Source organism: Centrocercus urophasianus, unplaced genomic scaffold (genome assembly GCF_019232065.1).
Source record: "Centrocercus urophasianus isolate 14NV4802_14NV808 unplaced genomic scaffold, USGS_Curo_1.0 seq_34, whole genome shotgun sequence".
Taxonomy (NCBI): Eukaryota; Metazoa; Chordata; class Aves; order Galliformes; family Phasianidae; genus Centrocercus; species Centrocercus urophasianus.
In genome coordinates, this window is record NW_024884911.1 from 3,558,159 (window position 1) to 3,583,103 (window position 24,945).

A 24,945-nucleotide genomic window follows, 5' to 3' on the forward strand; every position below is an offset into this window, starting at 1 on the left:
CGACCGCTCAGCGCGGCCGCCATTTTGGGGCGTGGAGCCGCGGCGGCCGCCCCGCCCCGCCGCTCTGCGCCTCCCGCCCCCGTGCCCGCAAGATGGCGGCTGCCGGCAGGGCCTGGCGGTTCGGAGCGCTGCTGCCGTCTTTGCGGCTGCGGGTCCCGTGCCGTTCGTTGTACGGCGCGGCGCGGGGCGCTGCTGCCGCTGCCGGCGGCGGCCGCCTGCTGCTGGGCACTGCCTTCGCGCTGGGCGGCGGTGCCGGTCTGTGCCTGGCGGCGCGGCAGCGCCTGAGGGAGCACTCGGCCGCGGAGGTAACGCGGCGCCAGGCCCGGTGGGGGAAGGGGTGGCTGGGGAGGCGCGGGGCGGGTCTTCCGTCTCCGTGGAGCCCGCGGCTGCCGGTGGCCCGTTTTCGATCGAGAAACGGCTTAAAATGACTTGAAAGAAACCGCAGCCGCGTTTCCCTGGAGGAACTGTAGGAAACGGCTGTCGGAAAGCCGGGGCTCGCTGTGTTTCCGGTGCCCGCTGAGGGCCGCGCACCCAAACGCACCGCAAATGAGAAGCGAGCCGCGAGGATGCGTTGTTTTATAACGTGTGGCACCGCTGGCGCGGGTGCCGGAGCCGCGCGGGGAGCGGCGCTTCGTGCCTGCGCTGCCCCGTGCCTCCCTCGGTTCATCCCGGGGCTCTGAATGCAGGCCGGTGTGTCTGAAAGCTTCGTGCAGCTGTCGGCTCTGAGCCTCTGCCGTCGGTCGAGGTGCAGCGCTGCTTCCCCTCACTGCACCGCGACCAACAGCAAAGCCTCTTCCTGCACCCCCGCCCCGACGGTTCCATGGAGGGTATGGAGCACCAGATTGTGTGCAGAAGAGTCTGCTGTGTGCATCTCACTTCTGCTTTTTGGCTGTGAATAGGAATAGGAGTTTCCAGCAGGTTGAGTAGATGTTGAGGAGAGAAAAACAACAGTTATTGATCCTGTGAGGTGAATGTTAGTGATACTGTTTAAAGGAAGCCTTTTTGAACTGATATGCACTGATTATCAGGTGTTGCAAATCAGTGACTATGAGTTTATAACAAAAATAAGGGTGAAATAAATATAACGTTTACACTTTTTAGTAGAAAACAAGAGCTTTTGGTCTTTTTTCTTCCCCAGCTGCCTGCAGGGAACCTGCAGCTTACCCTCTACCAATATAAAACCTGTCCTTTCTGCAGTAAAGTCCGAGCTTTTCTGGATTATCATGGGCTGCCCTATGAAATTGTGGAAGTAAACCCAATAATGAGGAAAGAGATCAAATTCTCCTCCTACAGAAAGGTGCCTATCCTGTTAGCTGATGCTGGAAGCCCTCTGGTAAGTTACTGTGGGGAACTTCGATAGGGAAATCTGTATCTCTGGCTTTTCACGCGTTGTGTAATCTTAAAATCATGTTGTATTCTTTTAAGGCTAAGGTTTATTCCTTGTGTTGTATCCTCTGCCATGGCCTTGTGAGAGGTGTTTTCAGTCTCTCTTTCTAGACGTGTTGTTTTATGTAGTGACCCTGTAGTCCAGTGATTATCTGGCTTCTCTCAGCCCTTACACAGGACACACATTTCATGTCAGAGACAAAAAGGTCTGCTTACGTTTTATGGAAAGAGATCACTCATGATTCAACTCTGTGGCTTTTTAGTATCAGTATTGCTTTTTATGCTTTGTTGCTGCAAAGTGCTTCAATCCAAAACCAAAATGGTATTGCCTGTGGACCCATGCCTCGAGTCCTCTGTTATCAGAATGGAAGACAGATATGAAATGTGTGTTGGAGCTGCTGAGTCACAGCCTGATCCTCTGATTGAGCACCTGGGGAAAGGACCCGGTCAGTCCTGAGAGCTCAGCTGAAAGCAGTTCAGCTGTGTGACCAGAAGGGGTGGAGCCTGGCTGCGCCTCTCTTAGACCTCATTTAAGGGCTGACTGCCACTGGGGAGGGATTTCTTTCTGGAGGTCTCTGTGGTGAGGCTTTCCCTTGTGAACCCAGACTCTTCTGATGTGGGTGAGCAATCTTCTTTCCTTCCTTTATAACACTTTTCTATGGTGCTGGTCCTTCTGTCGTCGCACCTTTGTTATAACACCTTTCCCATCATATTGATGTAATTGCTGTAAATGATACTCTGAGGTGCTTGCAAAAGAGATCTGCATGTAGGGCTGCCTGGGGAAATTCATGAGGAGAAAAAGGGACTGCAGCACTAATTTGGAAGTGTCGGCATGCAGGGGGAGATACTAAGAAATGTCTTTTCAGCATCACCAGTTTCTGAAAGTTTGTTTTAATTCTGTTTTTCAGCAGTTGAATGACTCTTCGGTGATCATCAGTGCAATAAAGACCTATCTCATTTCCAAGTAAGAAAACAAAACGAGGAAGAAGAGTTGAATATGACTGGCCCTGTGAATCTCACCTGTGAGATTTTCTTTGCATAAAAACTGCTTAAGCAGGTGCTAGGATTAGTCCTGGAACTAAGCTTACATTTAGTCATAATGTCCAGAGTGAAACCAAATTTCTGTAGCTGTAGCCTATCCTTTGGATCCACTTGAGGAAAGTAGGAAGTTTTATGCCTGCAAAAACACCCTGTCTGACACAGGGAAATAAGATACACTAATAATAGTTATTTGAGGGCAGCTGTTCCAAAGTCTTTTCAAAACTTATTTCATATAGAGTTTGGATCCACGTGCACTTAGACTAACATGGTTTAAGTATGTGCCTGTCAGTGTGTTTTTTTGCTCTTGCCCAGTTTTGTAGCAGTCTGATCAGGTGCTAACTGTATTATTGTCCACAGGAGGAATAGCCTAGAAGAAATTGTGTCCTTTTATCCTCCCATGAAAACTGTGACTGAGCAAGGCAAGGAGGTACTTGAGTATGGGAATAAATACTGGCTCATGCTGGATGAGAAGGAGACAAAGCGAGTCTATCCTGTCAAAGAAGTGAGAGTGTAAGTGCTCTGAAGTTTGTGGGTCCTTCAAGTAGTGCAAAGCTGGCTCCAGAGATCCTCATGGTCGTGTGTCTATTAAATCCTGTGGGTGCTGACAACGCCTGCCACACTCCCTCGCTGTCTAAAACCTGGGTAGTTAGCGTGGCTTTGTGTGTTCAGCCTTGAGAAAAGAAGACAGAGGGGACCTGATCCAGGTCTATAAATATCTAAGGTGTGGGGGGCAGAATGGCGAGGCCAGACTGTTTTCAGTGGTGAGTGGAGACAGGACAAGGGGAAACGGCTGGAAACTGCAGCATAGGAAGTTCTGCACAAACATGCACAAGAACTTCTTTACAGTGAGGTGACAGAGCACTGGAACAGGCTGCCCAGGGAGGTGGTGGAGTCTCCTTCTCTGGAGATGTCCAAGACCTGCCTGGATGCCTACCTGTGCGACCTGCTGTAGGGAACCTGCTTTGGCAGGGGGGTTGGACTCGATGATCTCTGGAGGTCCCTTCCAACCCCTGCAATTCTGTGATTCTGTGTTGTACGTCATTTGAAATAATGCTGTTGAGTGACCGATTTCCCTCTATTGTGGTCATGCCTTCAGTTGCCTCCAGTTTCTTTCTTGGCCTTTATGTCGCAGAGAAATGCCATGGAATACTAGTTTCCCAAGGGGGTATTTGCTGCTTTAGTTCTCAGGGGAAGGAGAAGCTAGTGCTCTATCTTCAGTCTTAATTACAGATGGAGATTGGAGGAGCCTTGCTGAAGATAATGCTCCTGAGTGCATTTCAGAGAGGTCACGAAAGCACGTGTTTAGGTAGGGCTTTTGACACAGTTGTCCTTGGTAAAAGCTCTGGCTAATGTCACTGTGATTCTCTCTGCCTCCTCTAGCCCTGATTTCCATACCTCATTCACTGACAAGTCTCTTTCAATACCTGCAGGGAAGAAATGCAGTGGAGAAAATGGGCAGATGATTGGCTTGTTCACCTCATCTCCCCCAATGTTTACCGCACCCCCAAAGAAGCCTTGGCGTCCTTTGATTACATCGTCCGCGAGGGGAAGTTTGGCACTGTGGAAGGTTTCTTTGCCAAGTACTTGGGGGCCGTTGCCATGTTCTTCATTAGCAAGAGACTGAAGAAAAGGTGGGTACCACTGAGCCCCAGGTGCACAGTCATAACTCCTTGATGGCCACAGCTATGAACTTCAGAGCCTAAAGAGCAGAACCTGCTTTGAAACCAAACCACTTAATGCAGTGGGAGTAACAGCTGTGTTGCCCTGACTGTGGAGGTACTGAACTCCTTGTCTGCTCTTTACACACCAGCTGTCCCCTTCACCTTAGAATACCTTCCTGATTCCTCAGCAAAGACCAGCCCAAAAGATTAGAGGTGATGAAAGGTTGAAGAACCAAACCCTTGTTTTCAGTCTAGTTCTTTTCTTTGTTTAGGCATCACCTTCGCGATGATGTCCGCGAAGACTTGTACGAGGCAGTTGATAAGTGGGTGAAAGCCATTGGCAAGAACAGGCTGTTCATGGGTGGAAGCCAGCCAAACCTTGCTGACTTGGTAAGTGATTAATAAGTGGTTAATTCCTGTTTCTATAGTTACATATATTGCAAATTACCCAGTTGTTCATCCATGTGAAATGGTGAACATGAACATAGGCAGAGAAGGGGATTTATATCAGCTGCAGGCACATAGGACACTTTTGTTAAAATAGGACAGTATTTGCTGATTTCCTTCAGCAAAAGAACCTGCAGTACTCATCTGCAGGTGGGTGTTACAGATTGTGTGGAAGAGTAAGAGAAGCAGTTTGCAAATCAGAACAGCTGCTCTGAACAGTGAGTGCTGGTGAACAGAGCCTTGCACCTGCACAGGCCTTATTGCACTTGGTGCTGAGGAGGTGTTCTTTGCAGGCAGCAGTGTGGAGCAGAGTGTGATTCCTTCCCTGGGATGCAAGGGAAATTTTTTCCACCAGGGCTTCATACTGAGATGGCTTAAATTCTACTCCATAACTGCACATAGATTCTCTCCTTTTTGTAACTATTTCCTTAAAGAAACTGCGTGTGTGTTCATGCTGCCTTTCTGCCTGTTCAGTCTTCCTTACTGTTCAGACTTGTGGAGCATGCTGTAGGCAGGTAAAGAGCCTTGCTTTCTGTTTTCTGGGCTGCAGAGGCACTCTCATTGATACCCTAAGCCATTCTCCACCACTGACTTTCTCAGTGTTGTTCTAATCTTCATCCTCTGGCACAGGCAGTGTACGGAGTGCTGCGGGTCATGGAGGGGCTGGAAGCCTTTGACGACATGATGTTCCATACCAAGATTCAGCCTTGGTACCAGCGCATGGAAGAAGCCATTCAAAGAGCTGCAGCCTGATGTCAACTACAGCCTCCTTCCTGAAGTACTTGCATGGGGGGAAAAAAAAACTTGAGGAATGGTTTTTATTTTTTAAAGAGTTGATGGACTGATCACACATTGTGAACTGACATGCAGGCACAGAAACTGTCCTGTTCAGGGTCCTGAGTTTCTGCAAGCAGAGGGATCCTGCAGTGCGTAAGTGTAAATGAGATATTTAGAAGGATGGGGACAGGTGGAAGGAAGGTGTTTAGGGCACTGCTGGAAGGAAGAAGCTCGGACTGAACTGAAGAAGCACTGAGCAGGGTTCTTTCAGGTGAGAGCCGTGCTCAGAGCACATTACTGTAAGAGCAAGCTGCTTTCTTGGCTAGGGAGTGTTACAGCTGGATCCAGTCTGATAGTTCTGAGCAGCTTTTGCTTCAAGCTGTCTTCCTCCATTCATCCACACGTCTTTTCCTGACTGAGACACTGGATGCTAGATTTTTAAATAAGAATTTTTCTGTAATAGAATCTCGTAAACCCAGCGCTGTGGGAGCTGGGGGAGAGTCCCCAGTTCTGGGAAAGGAGCCCTTCCTCTGGGACGTGCTGTGCTGACGGGCTGTGAGCTTTGCCATGCGAACGGTTCTTTTGATGATCCTGTATGGTGTGCGAGGATAAAAGCTGCTCTGACGGGGGTGTGTGTGAGCTCTTACTGCAGGGCCGGACATCTCGCCCTGCTAACGCCAAGCGCTTACGTTGCACAAAGCCACTCAGGAACACCCCTGACAATCAGTTTGTTTTGAGGGAAAGGAGAAAAGAGAAGGGTTAAGAGGGATGGGTGCAGGTGGGGATAGCTGAGGGTTTCTGTTGTGTGCTGCAGTAGCAGCTGAGGTGGGAGCGATGGCTGCAGGTTGGGGTGTGGGGCTGCTCAGCCCTCCCAGGTGTCGGGTCGGGATCGGTGGCGTTTCCCTGAGGGAAGGTTGGAAGGAAGCAGCTCGTTACTGCAGGCAGCAGAGCCTGGCTGTGAGCACCGTGCGCTTTGAGGGGCTCTGGGTGTGAGAGCCGCTTCTGGGGCAGTCCTGGTTTGTTTCTTCCTTCAGTGTACAGACTTTAGAGGGGAACGAGTTACGATTTCAGTTCTGCTTTGACACAGGTGAAAGAACGCTCGCGGTCAGCAGCAGCAGCGTCGGTGCTGCTCTTCTCGTCATCGCTTCTGCGTTTGCTCGGGCCGTTCCGTGCCGAGAACGGCGGTGCGGCGCCCGCCCTCACGCTCGGAACGAGGCTCCGCGCGCCTCGCGTTGCCATGGCGACGGGGCCCTTTGTGGGCGGGGCGGCGCGGGGCGGGGGCGGTGCGGGCTGCCGAGGAAGGTTTGAACCGCCCAATGGGAGAAGCGCGGGCGGCGGTGGCGCGGCGGCCCCGGAAGTGCTGCTGCATGTCCTGCCCGTGGTGCGGCGCCCATGGCAGCGGGGCGCACCGCCGCATCGCCGCCGCCGCCGGCGAAGACCGCCTGAGGCGGACCCGGCTGTGGAACGCGCTCGGCACCTCGCGGTGAGCAGGAGGGGGAGGAGGGGCCGTCGGGCGGCTCTCGGAGCGCGACGGGGAGCGGCCGAGGGGAGCGCGGCCCTTTGCCCTGCGCGCGGAGCCGAGGAGGTCCCGGGTTCGCCGGTGCCTCGTGGTGACGTTTGTGTAACGCAGCGGTTCTGCTGCGCGTCCGCGGTGACGGCGTGCTGCTTCTAGAGGAGCGCTGAGCGCTTTGCGCTTGCAGTTCCGAAGCGGCACAGCGATCCGTTGACAGCGACCGCCGGTAGCTGTAGCTCGGGATGCCTCCGCTACCGTTCCTCGCCTGCGGTCTGTGTGACCGCCCTGCGTGTGAAGTTCTGCTTCAGTTACGGCGGCGGAGCTGCAGATACACGCAGGAGAGCAGCGCTGCTCCTTCCCAGCTGTCCGAGCAGCCCTTGCCCTAAGCCGGGTGATGCTGCCCGTGCTGCAGCATTTCCTCGCCCAGTGCCTGTCAGTCACTGCTGTGTTATCATGTTACCAACACCAGTGCCTGTCGCTGCTGTGTTATGACGCTACTCACCAAAACCTGACGTTTTCCATAACTGATGTGGTCGTATTGCTTTCATTCAGAGCAGGGTATTACACGATCCTTGGCAAACTGTCACATTAAAAATGAGCTATGAAGGGTCACCTGAATTCTGTTCTAGAGCAGTATGGTACAGAATGACACTTTAACACCTGCACCATATCCCCTTATGCAGCAGACTTTGAGGCCGTGTTTCCATAAAGTTAGCAGTGAGGCCCTTGGTGTGCAGCTCCAAAGCTCTGTACACACTGGGTGCAGCAGCCCAATCCCATCAGCGCTACCAGACAAGCAGCTCACTCTGCTCCCAGTTCAGGTCTGTGGATGGGGCTGGTTGGCCACCACTACTGTATGTGTTTGCGGGGCTGTGCAGCACCAAGCACTTGTATTGCAGGCTTTTTTCAGCTTTTCTGCAGATGGTTAAGAGTTGCCATCACAGCTGTCTGGATAAGGTCCTCGTGTGTCATTCTAGAAAGCAGTTTTCTAATGTTTAAGCCAACTCTCAGTACGTAAGGGATGACAATCTCAGTTGTTTCCTCATCCTGCACTTGTCAGGGGAAGCAATGGCACGCTGACCCTTGTTTGAATTCATACATCTGATACGTTTGTGTCTGCGTGTTTGAGAGGAAGAGAACGTCCTGGGGTCGGCACCATTCCCTGCGAGTTGGACGTGATGGTCCTTACGGGTCCCTTCCAACTTGGGATGTTCTATGATCGTGTTGTTTCTGCATCAGGTTTCCCTCATCCATCGAAAATGAAATGACATCAGTAACTGCACAGAGCACAGTGTCAAGAGGAGCTAAAAGCCTTAAAATAACTGTAAGTAATTATACCTGGGCTGACAGAACTCTGCTGTTGGATTTTTCTAAGCTTTACAGCTACGTTGTACTGAAGAATCATTACCTCAAGGAAAGATTCGTACCTACACTGATTTCTTTAACCTAGTGTCTCTGGGCTTTTCTGTGCTAGGCAATTAGTGTGTGAATTTTTACACGTATGTATTGCAGAGAGAAAATCTGAAGAAGGATCTGAAGGCTTTGAAGCATTGGTTTAGTTTCAAGAATTTGAAGTTAAGCACATGTGAAAGAACGTAGAGGTTCAGAATGATCTGTTTGTTGGCTTTTCTAAGCTAAGCTGTTCAATTAACACTCTTTTCCTCTTCCTCTATGAAAGTTCTATTCAGAATCTGATGCTGTTGGTTACTGAAATCCTTGATTTGCTCAATTTTCTGGGGCACCAGACTCTTGCAGGCACCTTCAATCGATACAACTGCTTTTGTTCTTTAATGGCTGCAAAAATATTGGCAGCAAAGAAATGATTTGTGTTAATAGCTTTACGGCATAATAGCATGCACTTCAAAATGGCAGATGCTACTGAAAGACAGCACGTGCTTTGACCAGAACTGGCCACTGTTGCTCTGTGGCACGGAGGGAAATGTTGTTATTTCCAGTTTCCTTATTCACAGGTTTCCTTTCATTGTATTTCCCCTTCCCGTCCGTGGGAGAAGAGCCATGAAGAACCGTTCCTCATCTCCCCCTTTGCACGTCCATGTGGATGAAAACACCCCTGTCCATGTCCATATTAAAAAGGGTCAGAAAACCACACCTGCAAAATGCCAGGTAGGAGCGTGCAGCTGGGTGTTGTGAGGGCTGCAGGCAGGAGACAGTCCTGGAAACACCACAGAGCCTTTGAGGTCTGTTTTGCCATAGTGTCAGAACTGAGACCTGTTGCCTCTTTAGCTACATGCATAGCAGTGGTGAATTTTCAGTGACGTGTTTTCTGTGTTTAAGACGATTTAATTGTGCTATGTATGAACATATGGCTTGTTGTCATGTTTAATTAAGCGATTGGGGCTGGACTCCATCATCTCTAGAGGTCTCTTCCAGCCTCTACAACTCTGTGATTATGAGAATTGTTGCTTTCAAGTGATGCAGCTTGGGGTTTTTTCCTTTTATGTCTTAGCTTTGCGTTCTCATACTGTTATTTCTTTAGCTTCGTCCCTGTTTCTGTAGGAAGGGTTGGGGTAAGGAAGTAACCAAATGTTTCACTGTCTTGATTGTATTGCAATTAACATGTTTAAAAGGAGAGGCACTGGATTCAAACCATCTTCTGGCATTAAGCACCTTGACAATCTGCAGAGCTACACCACAGAGAAGGATCTCTTTATACCCTTGTCAACAGGAGACAGAAGGCAATACTGAAGCTGAGTTGTAGCTGTTTTGCTTCTGAAATTGAACGTGTCAAGTTTTTCTCTACAAGTAATGGAAGTTGCTGGCTCGCTCTCATGTCTGCAGACAGGCTGTTACAAATTCTCCACTAATTTTCTCTTTGCTAATGGCAGATCAGGGTCTGACATTGAAGTTGCCTCCTGCTATTAATTAATCCCCCATAGGGTACTTTAGAATGGCTTGTCTTGCTCGTCAGGTATTAAAGTTGTGCAACCACTCTTTGACTTTTCATCATTTAGAGCACCTCAACTTTAAGGCAAATAAATGTGGATGTACTTTTGACTTTAAAGCAAGAAAAATGCTTCAGGGGCTTTTCATAACCAATTACACTGTATGATTCCTTTTCCTCTGGTAGCGTTGACAGTTGATACAGCTGCTGTACTGTGAGATTAATCTGGAATAGGGAAGGAATCTACCAGGTTGTTCCTTCTGCACCCAAATGGGTTTCATTGCAGTATTCTTTGCATATCTCCCTACAGAGGAGACTTCCTTCCCCGTACCCTGTCCCCAAATCTTCCTGCTGGCTGAGTAAGGCTCTCATCATGTCACAGTTGTGGATATTTCAGTCATACAACAGCAGCAGTGATAAGCAGCAAGAATACATTCAGCTGTACGTGCAATAGCCTTTCCTTCTGGCTAGTGTTAGCCTCCTCTGCTGGCTCATCTGATCTGATGTGCCACCTATAACACTGTGAATGATCTTCCATTTCTTTTTGCAGCGATAAAAATGGTAAATAGTTCTTAAAAGGTCTTATTGTTCGCATCAAAAGTGATTGTTCTTATTTTCTCTGTTTCTTCTTTAGCAAAAGCACAAACAGAAAATGAAAGGGAATGCTGTGAAGGTGCGCCGAGCAGTCCAGGTGAAAACAAAGGCCCCCTGGATGCCCCCAGGAAAAACATCAGTCCTTGATTCCACCTGCAAGTGGGAGGTAGGCTGCTTCTGCTCCCTCAAGCAAGCTTTAGCTGAGGTTGAGGAGAGCAGTTGTATCAGGCTGGAGGGAGCTGGGCTGATATGAGAGAAGGGCCCTGTCACTTGCAGTCCATTTCGAGTGTTTCTTGTACATCGTGTTCATTTTTAAATATAGAAAAATAGGAAATGATTAACATCAATGTCCAGCTCACGTGTTTCCATCTCTAGAATGCAGACACATTTACTCGTTAGTTCCCGCTGTGTTAGCAGTGATGTGGTCTGACCTGGAATATTGTGTGCAGTTCTGGGCTCTGTGATTTATGAATAATTTTGAGAAATTTGAGTGCTTCCAGCAGAGAGCAACAAAGCTGGCTGAGAGGCACGAGAGGCAGCTGAGGGCTGCATGCGTGAAGTCATCTTCATCCTTCTTCACAGCTGCAGCAACCACATAGTGTTCTTTCTGTTTTCTTCCTGATTAGTTGTCAGCTTAAGCTCTTCAATTCCTGGCTCTTCCAGGATGAGAATTTGAGTTTCTCTTTTTTCTCTATTTTATTCTTTCTGCATTTTTGAACTTTCACAGATGGAAATGAAAGAGCTGATCACGTTCTGCTCTTCCTCCCTAGTCTTATTGCAGTGATGCGTCGCAGTCTCTAGTTTTGGTAGTTAGCTTTAGGACACAATTTGTACCTTTCTGTGAAAAAAAGATTCCCTTTATTGGTTTTCTATTAGGGTCCAACTCACCGCCTGGAAATTACACCTCCAGATTCCAAAAGGATGATGCCAGTGTTGCGCCTGAGCGATCTCTCTACAGATGAGGAAGATGCAGTTTACTGCAAAATGAATGAATACGAAAGGAAGATAGATAGCCTGAGGAATGTGGTGGGAACGCTGAAGAATGAGGTGAGGGGACCAAGAAAAGACCTGCTGATTCTGGCTTTGTAGCTGATCGCTTGGCATGAGGAGATTAGAGCCTTGGTGAAGTGAAGACTGCTCAGCTGCTGCTTATTTTGATGAAAGAAATCAGTCTGAGCTGTTCAGAAAATCAGAGCTAATTTACTGAAAGATTCACTCCGCCCTACTATGAAAATTCGTTAAGCCACGTCAGTTCCATAAGGTATCACTGTGCTTTGGTTTCCAAATAATCTTTTTTCTACTCAAGCCCAAAATGTGAGTAGTCGTCAGTCCAGAAGATGAAAAGCACAGCTTGTTGATCTTCTATCCTTGAAGAATCCACTTATTCCTCAAAATAGTTTCTTCTGATTCTCCCTTAAAAGACACAGACCAGTGATGTTGTGCTGAAGAGCCTCTCGTGCACTTGACACCATTTAAAAAATGGATAGGAGAGGTTTCCAGATTTCTTTAGATGCTTGGAGAGAGAGGGAAGGGCAACCATTTATTTCCTCTGTGGGTAGCAGTGATTGTATTCTTACTTAGTCTATGCAAAAAAGTTCAAATTGGTAAATGACAATAGAATTTTTAGAATATCAAATAGAATAGAGTGTATTTTTATACTAAGCCTTTTCTGTTCCATTTGTGCTACAGAAAATTAAAGAAGTTACTCGTGTAACTATTAAAAAAAATAATAGAAAATAAAAAAATTCTGTTTTGATACTTAAGTGAATTGAATCGAAATATTTGGTGGCACCGTTTAACTAAATCCATGGTGTAAAATCACTTCCATTTTGTTAGCTGCAGTTCTGTGCAAGCAGGGGAATCTTTTCTGCTGATAAACAAACAAACCTGGGGCACCCATTCGACCTCCCTCCATTCTCTCTTCTCGTGTGCTTTCAGCTGTTCGTTGTGCTCCCAGCTGCCCAATGCGGGATGCATGAGGAGCAATGGTCAACTTGTGGTTTATCTTAAATTGTATTTAAATACCTCTTTTAGGCTAAGTTGCAGAAACAGGAGCAAAAGCAGCAAATGACAAAACGTCTGCTGGAGGAGCAGAAGGAAGAACTGAATGAGGTCACACAAGAGCTGGTAGAAACAGAGCATGAGAACACACTGCTCAGGCGCAATATTGAACGCATGAGGGAGGAGAAAGATCTGACTATGTAAGAAAGCTCCAGTTCTCCATTGTAATGAGTGGCATTGCTGCTGGTGTTATTTGAGGATGTAGTTTGTACCCTAGGTTGTGGTGCTGCTGAAGAACTGATGGTTTGGGGTTTTTTATCACCTGTTACAAAGGGGAATTCAGATGGCAGTAGCTGCAGAGAAGGATTCTAGCGTGGTCATAGGGATGGGAAAAATCCTGCTCTGTTGGGAAGCTGAAAGAGGTGGGCTTCAGTAGCCTGCTGTGGGGTTGTCGTGGCTTTGCAGTTAATATTTTGGATGTCAAGATATTATCTGGATTGTGACTGTGTTGATACAACAACAAATAAATGCAAAGCTAAAAACTAGAGGAGAATTTCTGACCTTTGTGAAAAGTCACACTGAGGCCCCCCATGACAGGGCCTGAACTGTGTTTTTTTTTTTTCTTTGTGATTCCTGAAGATCTCTGATGTTTTCCTGCATGCCTGAAGAATTAGGGAAGTTTGCCTCCATTGGGGCATTAGTGTTTGGAGAGTCTTTTTCTTGAAAAGATCACCAGGTTGTTAATACTGTGGGCTCCTCCTACCAAAAATGTGAATACTGCTGAGGTTCCACCCTCTAACTGAAAACTTGGAGCTGAATGCATTAGTGTGTGTTCTTGTTTCATGTTGAGCCTCTTGAAGTCTTATCTCCATAATGCTCAAGGTCCCAGGGAATGCCCAGCGTTGTATTTGGCCTTAGTAGTGTGTAAGCTTTGCTACAAGCTACATTTGTCCCCCCTAAATTATTGTTTCATAGTTGTGATCCTTGCAAGCTCTGGGAACCTACTTACTGTCTTCTGTCAGAACGACTTCTATGGTGAGAGAGGGTGAACTTGGGTAGCTTTTATCCTTTGCTCAGTGTATTTTTTTCCTGTTTTCCCCAAATAACTGTATTCATACTGCCTGGTACAGCTGCCAAAACTTCATGTTCCTCTGATGGCTGAATTCTCATTGCAGGCTACAGAAGAAGTACTTGCAGCATGAGAAGGAACGCCTGATGTCCAAGCTGAGTGAGGCAGAGAGGGATGGAGCAGCAGCAGCCAGAGAGATTCATGCCCTGAAAAATACAATTGAGAGACTCAATCTTGTAGGTGTTGGCTTTTCTGTTCTGGCCTTTGCTGCCTTGTACTGTTCTATGGCTGTCTTAAAAAAAATATGTATAGATATTGTTACAGATTTTGATCCAGAGAAATGTAAGAAGTTTTGGGATTTAACTTGCTGAAAATATTTGTTAAATCTCTTTGGAAACTGGGTATTTATTTGCAGCATCCAGTCACCTTCTGTGCATGTGCTGCTGACTGTGGCAGTACCATGCTTTTATCAGCTTCGTGTTTTAATTCCAGGGTTTGCATGTGAATAATGCCCTTCTTTTTTTTTTCTTCTAGGAGAAACACATGAGCAGCTCAGACATCAACATGCTGACGAGACAGAAAGAGCTGCTGCTGCAGAAACTGAGCACCTTTGCAGAAACCAATCGTACACTTCGGGAACTTCTCAGAGAACAGCACGAAAGGGAGGTGAGCAGTGCTGAGTGCTGCAACTTGGATGAGTCCTGAAGGCAATATTGTACAATGGACTGAAAATGGGACTTGAGTTTGAGAGCTCTGTAACTCTTTATCCCAGTGCTGCCTTTGAGCATTGTGTCAGAAAGGATGGTTTTGTTTCTTTCTACCTACTTCACTGAAATAAGATTGACTTGTCTGCTGCGGGGATGTCACAGCATCTGAGCCTTTGGCTACGTGAAAAAGTAAAGGCACTGCATTGTCAACTTTCTCATCTGGAAATTGCTATTCTTCCTGTAGTTTTCGTTCCCTTTGAACGCAGGCAGGCCAATGTTAACTATTCTGTCAGCCACCAGTGAGACTGGAGAAGAGGATTGAGTTTTTTTTACGTGACTCTGAGTAATGAGAGAGTTCTAGAAGTTCATATTTTGCCCTTGTGCTTCTTGTTACCATCTTTGTATAGGAGAACTGGGAAAGCTTTTTGAGATAGGTTTTGATACGTGAAGTACTGAGCAAATTCCATGCTTGGTATCTTCTGGTAATTGCTGCTGCAACAAGGGGGAGACCGGTTGATTTCTACAGTTCCATCTTCAAAATCTGTAAAATGCAGGCTTTTTAGTTAACAGCTTTTCTCCCTTCTTTATTTTGCAGAGGGATGCTCAGAAGATATTGCAGAAGCAAGGTGTGCTGTTGAAAATGTTGGCTGACTCAGATACAGAGAAGTTGGTAAGCAAACCAAAACATCTTACTGTGCAGGAAGAGAGAAAATTGCAAGCTCTTTGTCTGTATTCAGCCTTCTGATCTGACTCTAATGCCTTTTAGAAAAGTATTCTTGTGTTTGTGGCTGTTGGAGCCCTTTTGATTAACAACCTGCATGGCAAAGTGAATCAGTTTTCAAGCCTATCAAATATGGAGCTTAGACTGGGGACACCACAGCTGAGACCTGCATACAAGGACACTGTTATGATTTGCAGTATTCTGCTGTGAGAAACAGTTTGGGATACGTGTGTCCTTACCACGTTCAGTTCAAGCACAAATGGCTGTGCTTGACTTTTTCTTTGTGCTGGATGTACAAAGCAAGAATTCTACTACATACTTTGAAAAGGTGTCTCTGGGGTGGCAAAGAAAAAAATACCTACTGCAAAAATAGCCTGACAGTTGGGATATTGTTCTTCAGTTTGGATATCATCTTATTGTTTCTGTAGGTTTATCGTGCTATCCTTAACGGTAGCAAAACATAAAGAGGGTAAGCCTTCTGTTCCTGCTTTTGTAACTGTGTGAATGATCTGGCACCATTTTTTTCCCCGTTTCCTCGTCTGTAAACTGAGGAAAGTGTTCTTGTATTGCCAGAAATGATAAAATTTGAGATGCAGGCAGTGTCCTTAATCTGTGGGCTGTGTAGTCCTATCAAGTCCTGGTTTCTGATCGGGTGTTCTGAGCCCCTTTAAAGCAATTGTGTGTTTCCTTATTGCTTTCTGTTTGAGGAGGCAGCAGGAGGCTAAAGGTGGTGTTGCTGTGGATACCAGACAGAGCTGTGGATCCAATGGTGTCTGGAGGGAGGCAATTACTCCTGTTTCCCTCCACCTGCTAACCTGAATGTGTTTGTGACTTAAAATCTGACTGGTGTTTGTTTTCCAGCAACTTCAGATGAGGCTTCAGGAGAAAGAAAAAGAGATCAACAATCTTGCTCTTCAGATACAGGAAGAAAAGGTAGCTTCCTTATTCTGTTATCCCCTTCTTGCTTCACCTTCACAAATAGTACAGAATGTGGGTTTGTACTTGCAGCCAATTACTTGATAAGGAATCAAATGACTGGTTTGTTTATAAATATATTGTTCATACATATATATCTATAAAAATAGACAGCTATTCCCACACAGCTGTGGGCTCAATATTCTGCTGAGAAAGCATCCATCACTAAGATGCAGAGGCAGTATTCTCTCCTTGTTTGGGCCTACTCCTGAATTACCTTTTTGCTTAAGGTCTGGTGGGTTCCTGATCTCAAATTCCAGTTTGCCCCTCTGGTTAAGAAGGAAAAGGCAAATGTAGTGGATGAGACAGAGGATGTTTTTCGCTTGAGCAAATCTTCCAGGGCAGTCATTTACCTCTGGTGTAAAATAAATGGTTGTTTATTTGTTGCCCATTTTGCTGGAAAAGAGGAGCTGTGAAGGAACATCTGAGGAAGGTGGAGATGGCTGGAGACAGCAAAAGATTTCTTCACCAAATGGCTACGTGACAGGAAGCATTCCTTCTCACTTGCTTACTGAAGAGAAATGTGTGACTTGTTTGCATTTCATTTAGGAACAGGCAAAGACAGCAGGTGAGCTCTCAAAATCGTTGGAATCTGTGAGAGGCCATTTACAAGCACAGCTTCGACATAAGGAAGCTGAGAACAACCGGCTGAGCACGCAGATCCAGGTAGGTTTTGTGTGTGTGCAGCTGGTTGATAGGAGTATTTCCCTTTGCTTAGCTCTGCAGCTGCATAAAGTATCAACATTATGTGTGGGTATCTCAGTTAATAGAAAGAATGTTCTGGGGTAGATGAGAAGGGATGGGGACCCGTATTTCCCTCGGTCAGGGTGAAAATCAGCATTCTGGAGAGCAGTTTGTGAAAGAGGAAATATACAAATAGGGATAAGGACAGAGAAGTTTGGTTCTGAAGTACCAAGAGGCCGTAAGAGTTACGGCCCTTTAAATTGGAGTGAGATTTGCCTCATTGCATTGGAGCTGAGGATGTATGAGAGGCAACTTTTAATTCTGATACATGAAATCTTTTGTATCAAGGTGCAATGCTGGGAATAATTTCTGTGTTTTAAGCCCTTCTAGAAACCAGATTGGTAACAAAAACTCTCTTGAAGGACTTAATTTTGGCATCTTCAAGCTAATTTTTCTCCTGTGTTGTTATTTTGTACCTTGCAGTGAAACAATTTGTGTAGGTAGAGTAGGCTGTAGCTTTTTGTTTACAAGCAGACAACGCTCTAGAATGCACTGGAATTAAATATAGCTTTGCAGTGTTTCAGCTTCCTTATATCCACGTGGGCATAAATGCTTCTTTCACTCTTGGAGTTGGTGCTGATGTGTCTGTTCGTGTCAGGGCAGGATGAAGTAGCAAGTATCCACAGGCTGAAGGGTTGAGGTTGTACACCAATCTTTTTCCATTGTTTCTAGGAAATCAGTTGCTGTTTTAGGTATGTAGGCGTAAGGACTTTATTCCCTGTGCTGTGTTTCCTCCCCCCACTGCAGAATCTGGAGTGCAGTGAAGCTCAGCATAAGGCAGAGGTGGAATGTATCAAGGAACAGCTGAAAGAACTAAGGCAGAAGGCAGGCCGTGATAAAGAAGCCCTGAAGAAAGCCCTCCGTGCACAGAAGGAGCGGGCAGAGCGGAGTGAGGAGTGTGCAGGGCAGCTGGCTGTCCAGCTGGCAGAGAAGGTACCAGTGATACCCAAAGGGAGACCTCATTTCAGGTCGTACCTCTACACCTTTGGTTTCTGGAAGCAGTCCTGGGGAGGGCCTCTGCTTTCGACTGATGAGGATTATTTTTGTCTCGGTGCCTTGGCCCATTTGCGCTAGGCTTAGAACAAATCCAGTTTTCTCTTGTCACAAAAATATCAGGTCTGATTTTTTTTTCACCTTGTTCTTCAGCACTGTCTGAGGATTGACAAAAGCCAGGAAAATAAAAGCTGGTGGTTTTGGCTGAGAATTCTGAATGAAGTCGGTTGTTAATCCACAAAGTTGTTAGAGCAGAAAAGTACGAAGGCTTCAAAATGCACTGGGATTTCCTACTGAAAACTTACTGAAGGATATCAAGGAAACATAGAAAAGTTAGATGGTCAGAAGGGAACGTGGGAACTACCTTGATCTTTTCCTTCTTTTTAGAATATTGGAGACCAGAGCCAGTACCAAAATTTTACCCATGCTTTGTACTCCTGGTTGTTCATTTGCTGTCTTCAAAGAGGATTCTCTTTCTGTGCTGTTATGTTTATTTTCTAACAGCAGTGTTGTTGAAGACCACAGTGTGAAGAATCAGGAAGAACAAAAATAAATGCTTTGACATTTTTAAGTCTTAATGAAGTCTCTGCACATATGATGCTTATTCATAGCAGCATCTGCATGCTGTAGAGATATCCCACATCTAGTCCAGTAACATTTTTGTCGTCTGTGTTTCCTGTTGATAGGACAATTACGTTGCAGAGGCACTTTCTACTCTGGAGTCTTGGAGGAGTCGCTACAACAAAGTAGTGAAGGATAAGAGCGACCTTGAATTGGAGATGGTTACAGTGAACAGGTGAAGATAAGATCAGTATGGAGAAACTAACATGGGTGTGAATGAGTTCGTAGTTCAAGGATGATTTAATTGAATACAGTAATTAAATAATTTGAGTTGTCAGCAAGCATCCAAGCAAAACCAGCCCTGTCAATGGGTAGCAGAGTTTGGAGGGATCAGGAGACAAAGATGTGGTTTCTATTGTTGACTTGCCACAGCAAAGGTGGGCTGTAAGGGTTTACTCTTAAATCTCTCTGATCCTTTGCCTTTTTAAATGCTTTTAAATAATTAGGGATTTCTTTCTTTTGAGGTGTTTGAGATCCTTGAGTGAAAGGGATTAGTTCATGGCAGTTTTCCCATGATAGTAAATAAACGTGTATCACTGCACTACAGTTGTTGCTGCAGGAAGGAAAAGTAGGTAGGGATATGAGACAAGAGAGAATGATTTCTTTATCATGTGTATCTTGGAGGCAATGCATTGGAGTTCCAGGGGGACAATTCAGGTTGGTTTTCGGTGAGCGAAGATTGAGGTAGCTGAACAGAATGTAGATACGTATATGTGAATGAAGCAGGAGGGTGACAGGGTAGTGAAAGGCCATGTCTCTGAAGCTAATAGTGAAGAATTGGGAGTCTTCAGCTTTATTCTCATTCGAGGGTTAATTTTCTTTCTGCATGGCAGCCGTATTGCAGAGTTGCTAGAACAGCAGGCAGACCTGGAGGACAGGATGCGAGAGGACAGAGATGCCTTGATGGATAAATTGCACCAGCAAACTACAGAGACCACTTCTTTCAGAATGGAAAATGAAAGACTAAAGGTCAGTGACTCAAAGCTGAGATGCTGTGCGAAGAAGCAGAAATTACAGTGAGTTTCTTGGCCTCTGACAACTGAGGTGCATTGCCCTGTTGCTGCTGCTTAGTTTCAAACTTGTTTCACCGTATCCTTAATATGATGGGGAAGCTTGCTAGGGAAGTCTCGCTAATTTACACTGACAGTTTTGTTTATTTGTTTGTTTGTTTTCCAATCTAGACAGCATTAAGCAGCTTGTGTAACAGTTACATTCACACACTCAGGAAGATGCTTTTTTTGTTTCCAGGCCAGTGTGGTCCCTATGGAGGAGAAGCTGAATCAAGCGCACATGGAAGTTCAGCAGCTCAAGAGCTCTGTCAGGAATTATGAAGACCTGATTGAAACCTACAAGTCACAGGTGGGCACCTTTTGGATTCCTTCCTCACACAGGTGTGCTTTCTCTCGTTACCGTTGTGTTTATTCTGTTAATCCTTCCATTGCTCTCGGAGATTCCTGTGGTTTTGGCATTCAGACTGCCATGTGCTTTAGTGCTAAAGGGTGGGAGAATCCCCTTCCTCAGTATCTGCTGGTAACTTTATCATTAGGGAGAGCTATGGCAGAGATCTTGATTAATGGAGAGGGGAAAAAAGAAAAAGGCAAACCCAACACAGCCCTGAATTATTTTTTTCCTTACTCCTTTTCAAAAGGTAAAGGAAAATGGTGAGATCCCGTTCTTTGCCTTTCAGTCTGATGAGTTCTGTCCCTGGATTGTTTGGTTTTGTGTTTTTCTCTGGGGGGATGCAGGAGGGAGAGGGAGAGGAGTGGACTTTGGACATTTTGGTATTTAGGAAACCCAAATGGTGTGGGCAGGAGAAGTAAAAGTGAATTTCCATTCCAAGTTTAGCCTGGAGTGATAGTTAGGGTGGTAAGAAACTTGTTGGTGATTCTTGAGCAGTTTTAGCTACTCCAAAAGGCAGCACGTGTGTTGAAAACTATATAACAGGTAAAGTATAGTTGTTTTTTGTGTGCCCAGGTGTTGAAGACCCGCATGGAAGCAGATGATGTGGCAGCAAAACTGGAGAAGTGTGATAAAGAGAAGAAGGCCCTTAAGGATGAAATGAACAAGGAGATCGAACTGGTACTAAACTCCTCTGGAGGCTGATATGTTGCAGATGTGCTTTGCCTTTTTTTGATTGGCTTTTTTCAGGCTTTGTTCTTTCTGCAAAAGTTATTGAAGATTTAACAAGTCCTTGACTGTATAACGTTCTTTAGAGATGTTTAGATTGTGTAGTGCATTTTTTTTGCTGTGGCTTAGAACAGTGCCACTGTCTGCTGCGGAACAGCTGTCCTTGTAAAATAGCTTGTGCTTCTAGTAAAATTGGAGCCCAGGACCCATGGACATCAAATCGTAAGGGGGTAGAAGACCTTAATTACACCTCGAACTCCAATACCTGACAAATACCCACAGTGTCCCCATGGTGCAAATTACCAAAGCTTTCAAAGGAATACCGTCTAAACTAAAAAGTTTCTAAACGTTTGAAAATTGCTTGTTGCCTTCATTAGGCTCGCAAGCAGTTCCAGAGCCAGCTTGCTGAGTTGGAAAAGCTGCCTGAGATCCTGAGGATCACGGAGACACAGTTGGCAGAATGTCAGGACCAGCTTCAGAGTTATGACAAGAAGAACATGGAGCTGTCTGTCATGATCGCAGATCTCCGTCAGCGGGTAAGGGACTGGCAGAGAGCTTCTGCAACGCAGCATCTCTGAGACCAAGATCAATTTCTGATCGCAGGAAGGTTCGAACTGCTCCGTCTCTGTTCTTGTCTCTTGTTGAAAAGATTAAACGTGCACTGCAAAATAAAGGTGTGTGCCATGTCTTTGTGCGAGAAGCTTGCAGCGTAGCTACCGGCATTGCTTACTGCTTGAAAGCTTTCTAATCCCTGAGTGCAGAACCATAATGGGACCTGAACTGCAGCAGTGGCAACGCTTGCAAATGTTGACACTCCCTTCTGTTACTTCCATCATCTTGTTGGCTTTTCCTCCTGTGGTCTTCTGCTGATAATGCTGTCCCAACCTTGTTTTCTCACCCTCATCTCAGGTTGTTTTCCCAGTCCCTGTTTTATGTTCCCAGGAGCACTGTGTAGGTGGTTCAGGACAATTGTAGACAGGCAGGACATCTACAGTCATGCCTCAGGATGCAGCAAATAATCTTGTAGTCTTGACAGCTTTACTCTCCTTGGCTTGGAATGGTAAACCTTCCTCGTGTTTAAGTCTGTGGTGTCTCTGTGGGCTCCTGTCAGGTATGTGGCTGTTCTTAGTGCGTGTGCTTTGCTGTACTTAGAGGTGTCTGCTCTGCATGCAAGCTTTTACCAACCTGGCTTTTCCTTTGAAGTTTCAAAGAATTTTCTTGTAGCTATCTAAGCATTAGCTGCGAGCTCCAACAAAATGGAAGCTTTGTGTGTTCAGTGCTTTGCCTTCTATCCACTGTTCCTTTTCTAGGACTCTCCAGAAATATGACTGAATATTTCCTTCTGGAGAGCAGCGTGTGTTTTAGGAGGTTGGTCGTGTGTGTAGTGACTGTTCTGTGAAGTAACCAATGGCTGTAATTTTTAGATTGAGCTCCAGGGGGACAAAATGGAGATGACAAAAGAGAGATATCAGTCTGCCCAGGAGGAGAAAAAGCAGCTCACCTTGAAGGTGGAGGAGCTAGAAAGGTTAGAAATATTAGGCTCTCTTGTTCTATTGACTTTCCTTTCCATACTCTGTTGTGCTTTTTTTCCACAGAATCAAAACATCTTCAGGCTTGTTCCCATGCCCCCGCTTGCCTCCAGGATTCTGCACGTTTGCTTATCTCACAGGGATCTCCAATCAGGAACTGTCCACTAGACAGGGAGTTGTAGGTTCTCGCAGCAAACTTGACAAATGTTGTTAGAAAGGACTGTGCCTACACAGCAGAGACCAGCTCCTTGTCCAGTCTAGCTGGTCAGATTTGAGGTTACTGAATATTAGACTATTTTTGTTTATCAGTTCTTGTTAGTGACAACATCTGGAGAAAGGTGTGTGTGTGAACACTCAGTGTCCCTCAATCTTAGAAATTCTGATTAGAGAAATGAAGTATTTATTGGAGCACAGAATCACCTTCCAAGCTAGTCGAGACCTAACAGAAAGGCAGTCTGAAACACTCTCTGTTTAAAATGAATAGGTTTTCTTGCCTTGTCTTGACCTAGAAAACTAGAAACAACGAGTGCCCAGAATGTGGAGTTCCTTCAGGTCATTGCAAAGCGTGAGGAGTCGATCCATCAGTGCCAGCTGAGGTTAGAAGAGAAGACCCGTGAGTGCAGCTCCCTGGCTCGTCAGCTGGAAATGGCCATTGAGGATGCCAAACGACAAGTAAGAGATTTCTTGTTGTTCCTGTAACTGTCCAGACTGTAAAATGGAAATGCCACACCAGCCTATGACACTACTGTTTGCAACAGAAGTAAGAAAAGCCCTGGGCTGACCTGGTGCTTATGTACAGGAATCTGCCCAAGTAAATGTACAGAGGATCTGTGGGCATCGTTCTTCCACAGACGCCTCTTGACAAGGTTGTTTTCCTGTTCTGTGCAGGTTGAACATACTCGAGAACGAGCAACATCCAGAGAGAGGGCAGCCCAGTCCAAGGTGCTGGATTTGGAGACCCAGCTGAGTAGGACTAAGACAGAGCTGAACCAGCTGCGTCGGAACAGAGATGATGTGAGTGAGCTGTGAGGAGTGCTCACTGCTGGCAGCATCCTGGTAGCAGTCTGTCTGTGCACAGAGGTCCCTGCAAAAAACGTTTAGAACTTGTTCTAAGCTGAAGTGTGTGTAAGAAAGCAATTATGTTCAGATGGGATTTGTGTCAGATGGCGTCAGATATACTGTGATCCTAGAAGTGAGACTCTTCTATATTGTGTATCTATGCTGCTCGTTTACATTATTTTTACTTGGAATTGGATTGGCACATGAATCAGGTCAGGTTGGCTTTCTGCGATGTGTGGAATTAAACATACAACTATGCGAATCAGTTTAAGAAGGCCAACCAATTAGCTGTGTTGTCTCCTGTCATTTATTGTCGGGTTGTTGAATGATGTTGGGATTGAGCAGAACAAACAGTAATGCTACAGCACCATCCGTGGCAATGCCATCCAGTGCTGTGCTAATCCTCGCTGGCCGTGGGGATTTCTCGGAACAGCTGAAGAAGTGAGCAGGCTGAGTGCTGCTGCCTTTCAGCCTTGTGCTGTGCTTTGTTACAGGCAGAGCGCCGCTATGAGAGCCGCCTGCAGGACTTAAAGGATCGGCTGGAGCAGTCGGAGAGCACGAATCGCAGCATGCAGAACTACGTCCAGTTCCTCAAATCTTCCTATGCCAATGTGTTCGGAGACAGTGCCTTGCTGGGCTCTCCCAGCCGCTCTCGTTCTTCTCCTTGAGGGCTGTGCTCTCTCTGCACCTCTGCTCTTAAGCACAAAATAAGCCCTATGTCAAAGCCATACGTTGTTTAGAAAATGGGTTGAAAATGGAGAAATTTCAGGGTCACTTAAGGGAGAAGTGTTTTCTTTGCAGCAGGAGATGATGGAGTGATGGTAGCATGGAATCTTAGCGTGCAGAGCATTAGCAGGGCTGGCTTGGTGATGGAGGTTGGCAGTACTCTGTAAGCTGTGCCCCAAAACAGGATGGTTTTTCATGTGGTGAAAAAGGCCCTTTTCATCCTATGAGCTCTGGATGCTTTCAGCTCTTTAAACCCAGCAGTGGTTTTACTTGTGTTAATGTTTCACACTTCATTTTTTCTTCCCCCCCCCCATTTTCTGTATTCTGTACTGGGGGAGATCATGTGCTACTCCTGCTTCTTGTTGTTACGTGCTCTGGTGGTGCAGTGGGTGATGGGATGGTGGGAGAGAAGTCCACCCACCTCTCAGGAAAGCGTGAAGCTGAAAATAAGGGACATGCCTGGGGCTTAATGCTTACAAGAACTTATCTCCTGAACCACTACGGTGTTTGTAAACAGTTTTATATCAGAAATAATGATTTATTTTTGTTTGGTTGGTTGTTTTTTAACTTGACTCTTGTGTGCTCTGTGATCCTCATGTTTTTTAGTATGATGCTGATTTTGCTTTACCCCTCACCCCAATCCTGGTCTCCTGAGCCTGAGTGGCCCCACGACTGTGCCCAAACCATCTGTGTTCAAAGGGAAGGCTGCAGCACGACCTCAGCAGCGCCTCACCCGGGTCTCACTGTGAATGCTGGATGAATTCAGCGTGTGCATGAAATGCTGATCAGCTCAAAGCCCGTTGGAGGGTGGCTACTGCTGCTTCATGCCTCCGTCTGACCCAGCTGTGCGCTCTGGCAGCTCAGCTCTGTGGGGCTGGTCCTGCAGCTCATTGCTGCCCTTCCGCTCCTCCCTGTGAGTGGTTCCTTATGGGGACAAAGGTAGACACTGCTTTTATTTTTTAACGCTTTTGTATCTTATTGCTGTGTCACGGGGCACTGTTCGTCATAAAGGTTTTCTAAGATAATTGTTATTGGAGAATTCTGTCATTTTGTGTGTAACTTTTTAAAAAAAAAAACCCTAAAGGTGCTATGGTAATAAAAAGAAATAAACTAAATTTTAATTGATTATATTGGAGCATTTGTCTTTACTGTGCTGCGTCCCAAAAGCTTCCGGGCTTTAGTTTCTTGGGCGCGGCTCTGGATACGGGCACCGCGATCCCGCACCTCGCCTACGTCAGCAGTGCCGCGAGCCGCTCCCGGGCAGCGGCACAAGCGCCCGTTGGGTCACTGAACCGCCAGGGAGGGCGCGAGGAGAGGAGGAGCGGCGCAAACCGGCGCGGCAGCGGAGCCGC

General features: G+C 46.2%; 2 protein-coding genes across 4 annotated transcripts; both read left to right on the top strand.

Annotated features, from left to right (window-relative positions):
* The first annotated feature begins 92 nt into the window (after positions 1-92).
* Positions 93-5,940, top strand: PTGES2 (prostaglandin E synthase 2). Its single transcript, XM_042831014.1, has 7 exons — positions 93-305; positions 1,139-1,333; positions 2,295-2,350; positions 2,785-2,937; positions 3,858-4,058; positions 4,361-4,478; positions 5,166-5,940. The coding sequence occupies exons 1-7, from the start codon at positions 93-95 to the stop codon at positions 5,286-5,288; spliced, it is 1,059 nt and encodes a 352-aa protein (XP_042686948.1). The 3' UTR covers positions 5,289-5,940.
* A 688-nt stretch (positions 5,941-6,628) lies between these two features.
* ODF2 (outer dense fiber of sperm tails 2) lies at positions 6,629-24,705 on the top strand. 3 transcript variants are annotated; one of them, XM_042830677.1, is made up of 20 exons: positions 6,629-6,795; positions 8,065-8,149; positions 10,362-10,487; positions 11,198-11,368; positions 12,356-12,522; positions 13,498-13,627; positions 13,926-14,057; positions 14,694-14,768; positions 15,681-15,752; positions 16,344-16,460; positions 17,286-17,471; positions 18,218-18,327; positions 18,986-19,121; positions 19,401-19,511; positions 20,127-20,231; positions 20,657-20,815; positions 21,704-21,804; positions 22,318-22,480; positions 22,697-22,822; positions 23,362-24,705. In XM_042830677.1, the coding sequence occupies exons 1-20, from the start codon at positions 6,629-6,631 to the stop codon at positions 23,533-23,535; spliced, it is 2,613 nt and encodes an 870-aa protein (XP_042686611.1). In that variant the 3' UTR covers positions 23,536-24,705. The 3 variants fall into 3 exon arrangements, with proteins under 3 accessions (XP_042686611.1, XP_042686610.1, XP_042686609.1); XM_042830676.1 differs by lacking the exon at positions 6,629-6,795 and adding an exon at positions 8,838-8,949 and having other exon boundaries at positions 7,869-8,149; XM_042830675.1 differs by lacking the exon at positions 6,629-6,795 and adding an exon at positions 8,796-8,949 and having other exon boundaries at positions 7,870-8,149.
* Positions 24,706-24,945: the final 240 nt, after the last annotated feature.

Excerpts from the sequence above, each read along its gene's own strand:
- PTGES2 (XM_042831014.1), top strand. The coding sequence starts at position 93 with ATGGCGGCTGCCGGCAGGGCCTGGCGGTTCGGAGCGCTGCTGCCGTCT. Across the intron at positions 1,334-2,294 it reads CTGATGCTGGAAGCCCTCTG|CAGTTGAATGACTCTTCGGT; the intron begins GTAAGTTACTGT and ends TCTGTTTTTCAG. Across the intron at positions 4,059-4,360 it reads AGCAAGAGACTGAAGAAAAG|GCATCACCTTCGCGATGATG; the intron begins GTGGGTACCACT and ends TTCTTTGTTTAG.
- ODF2 (XM_042830677.1), top strand. The coding sequence starts at position 6,629 with ATGGGAGAAGCGCGGGCGGCGGTGGCGCGGCGGCCCCGGAAGTGCTGC. Across the intron at positions 16,461-17,285 it reads GGCTGAGCACGCAGATCCAG|AATCTGGAGTGCAGTGAAGC; the intron begins GTAGGTTTTGTG and ends CCCCCACTGCAG. Across the intron at positions 18,328-18,985 it reads GAGATGGTTACAGTGAACAG|CCGTATTGCAGAGTTGCTAG; the intron begins GTGAAGATAAGA and ends TCTGCATGGCAG.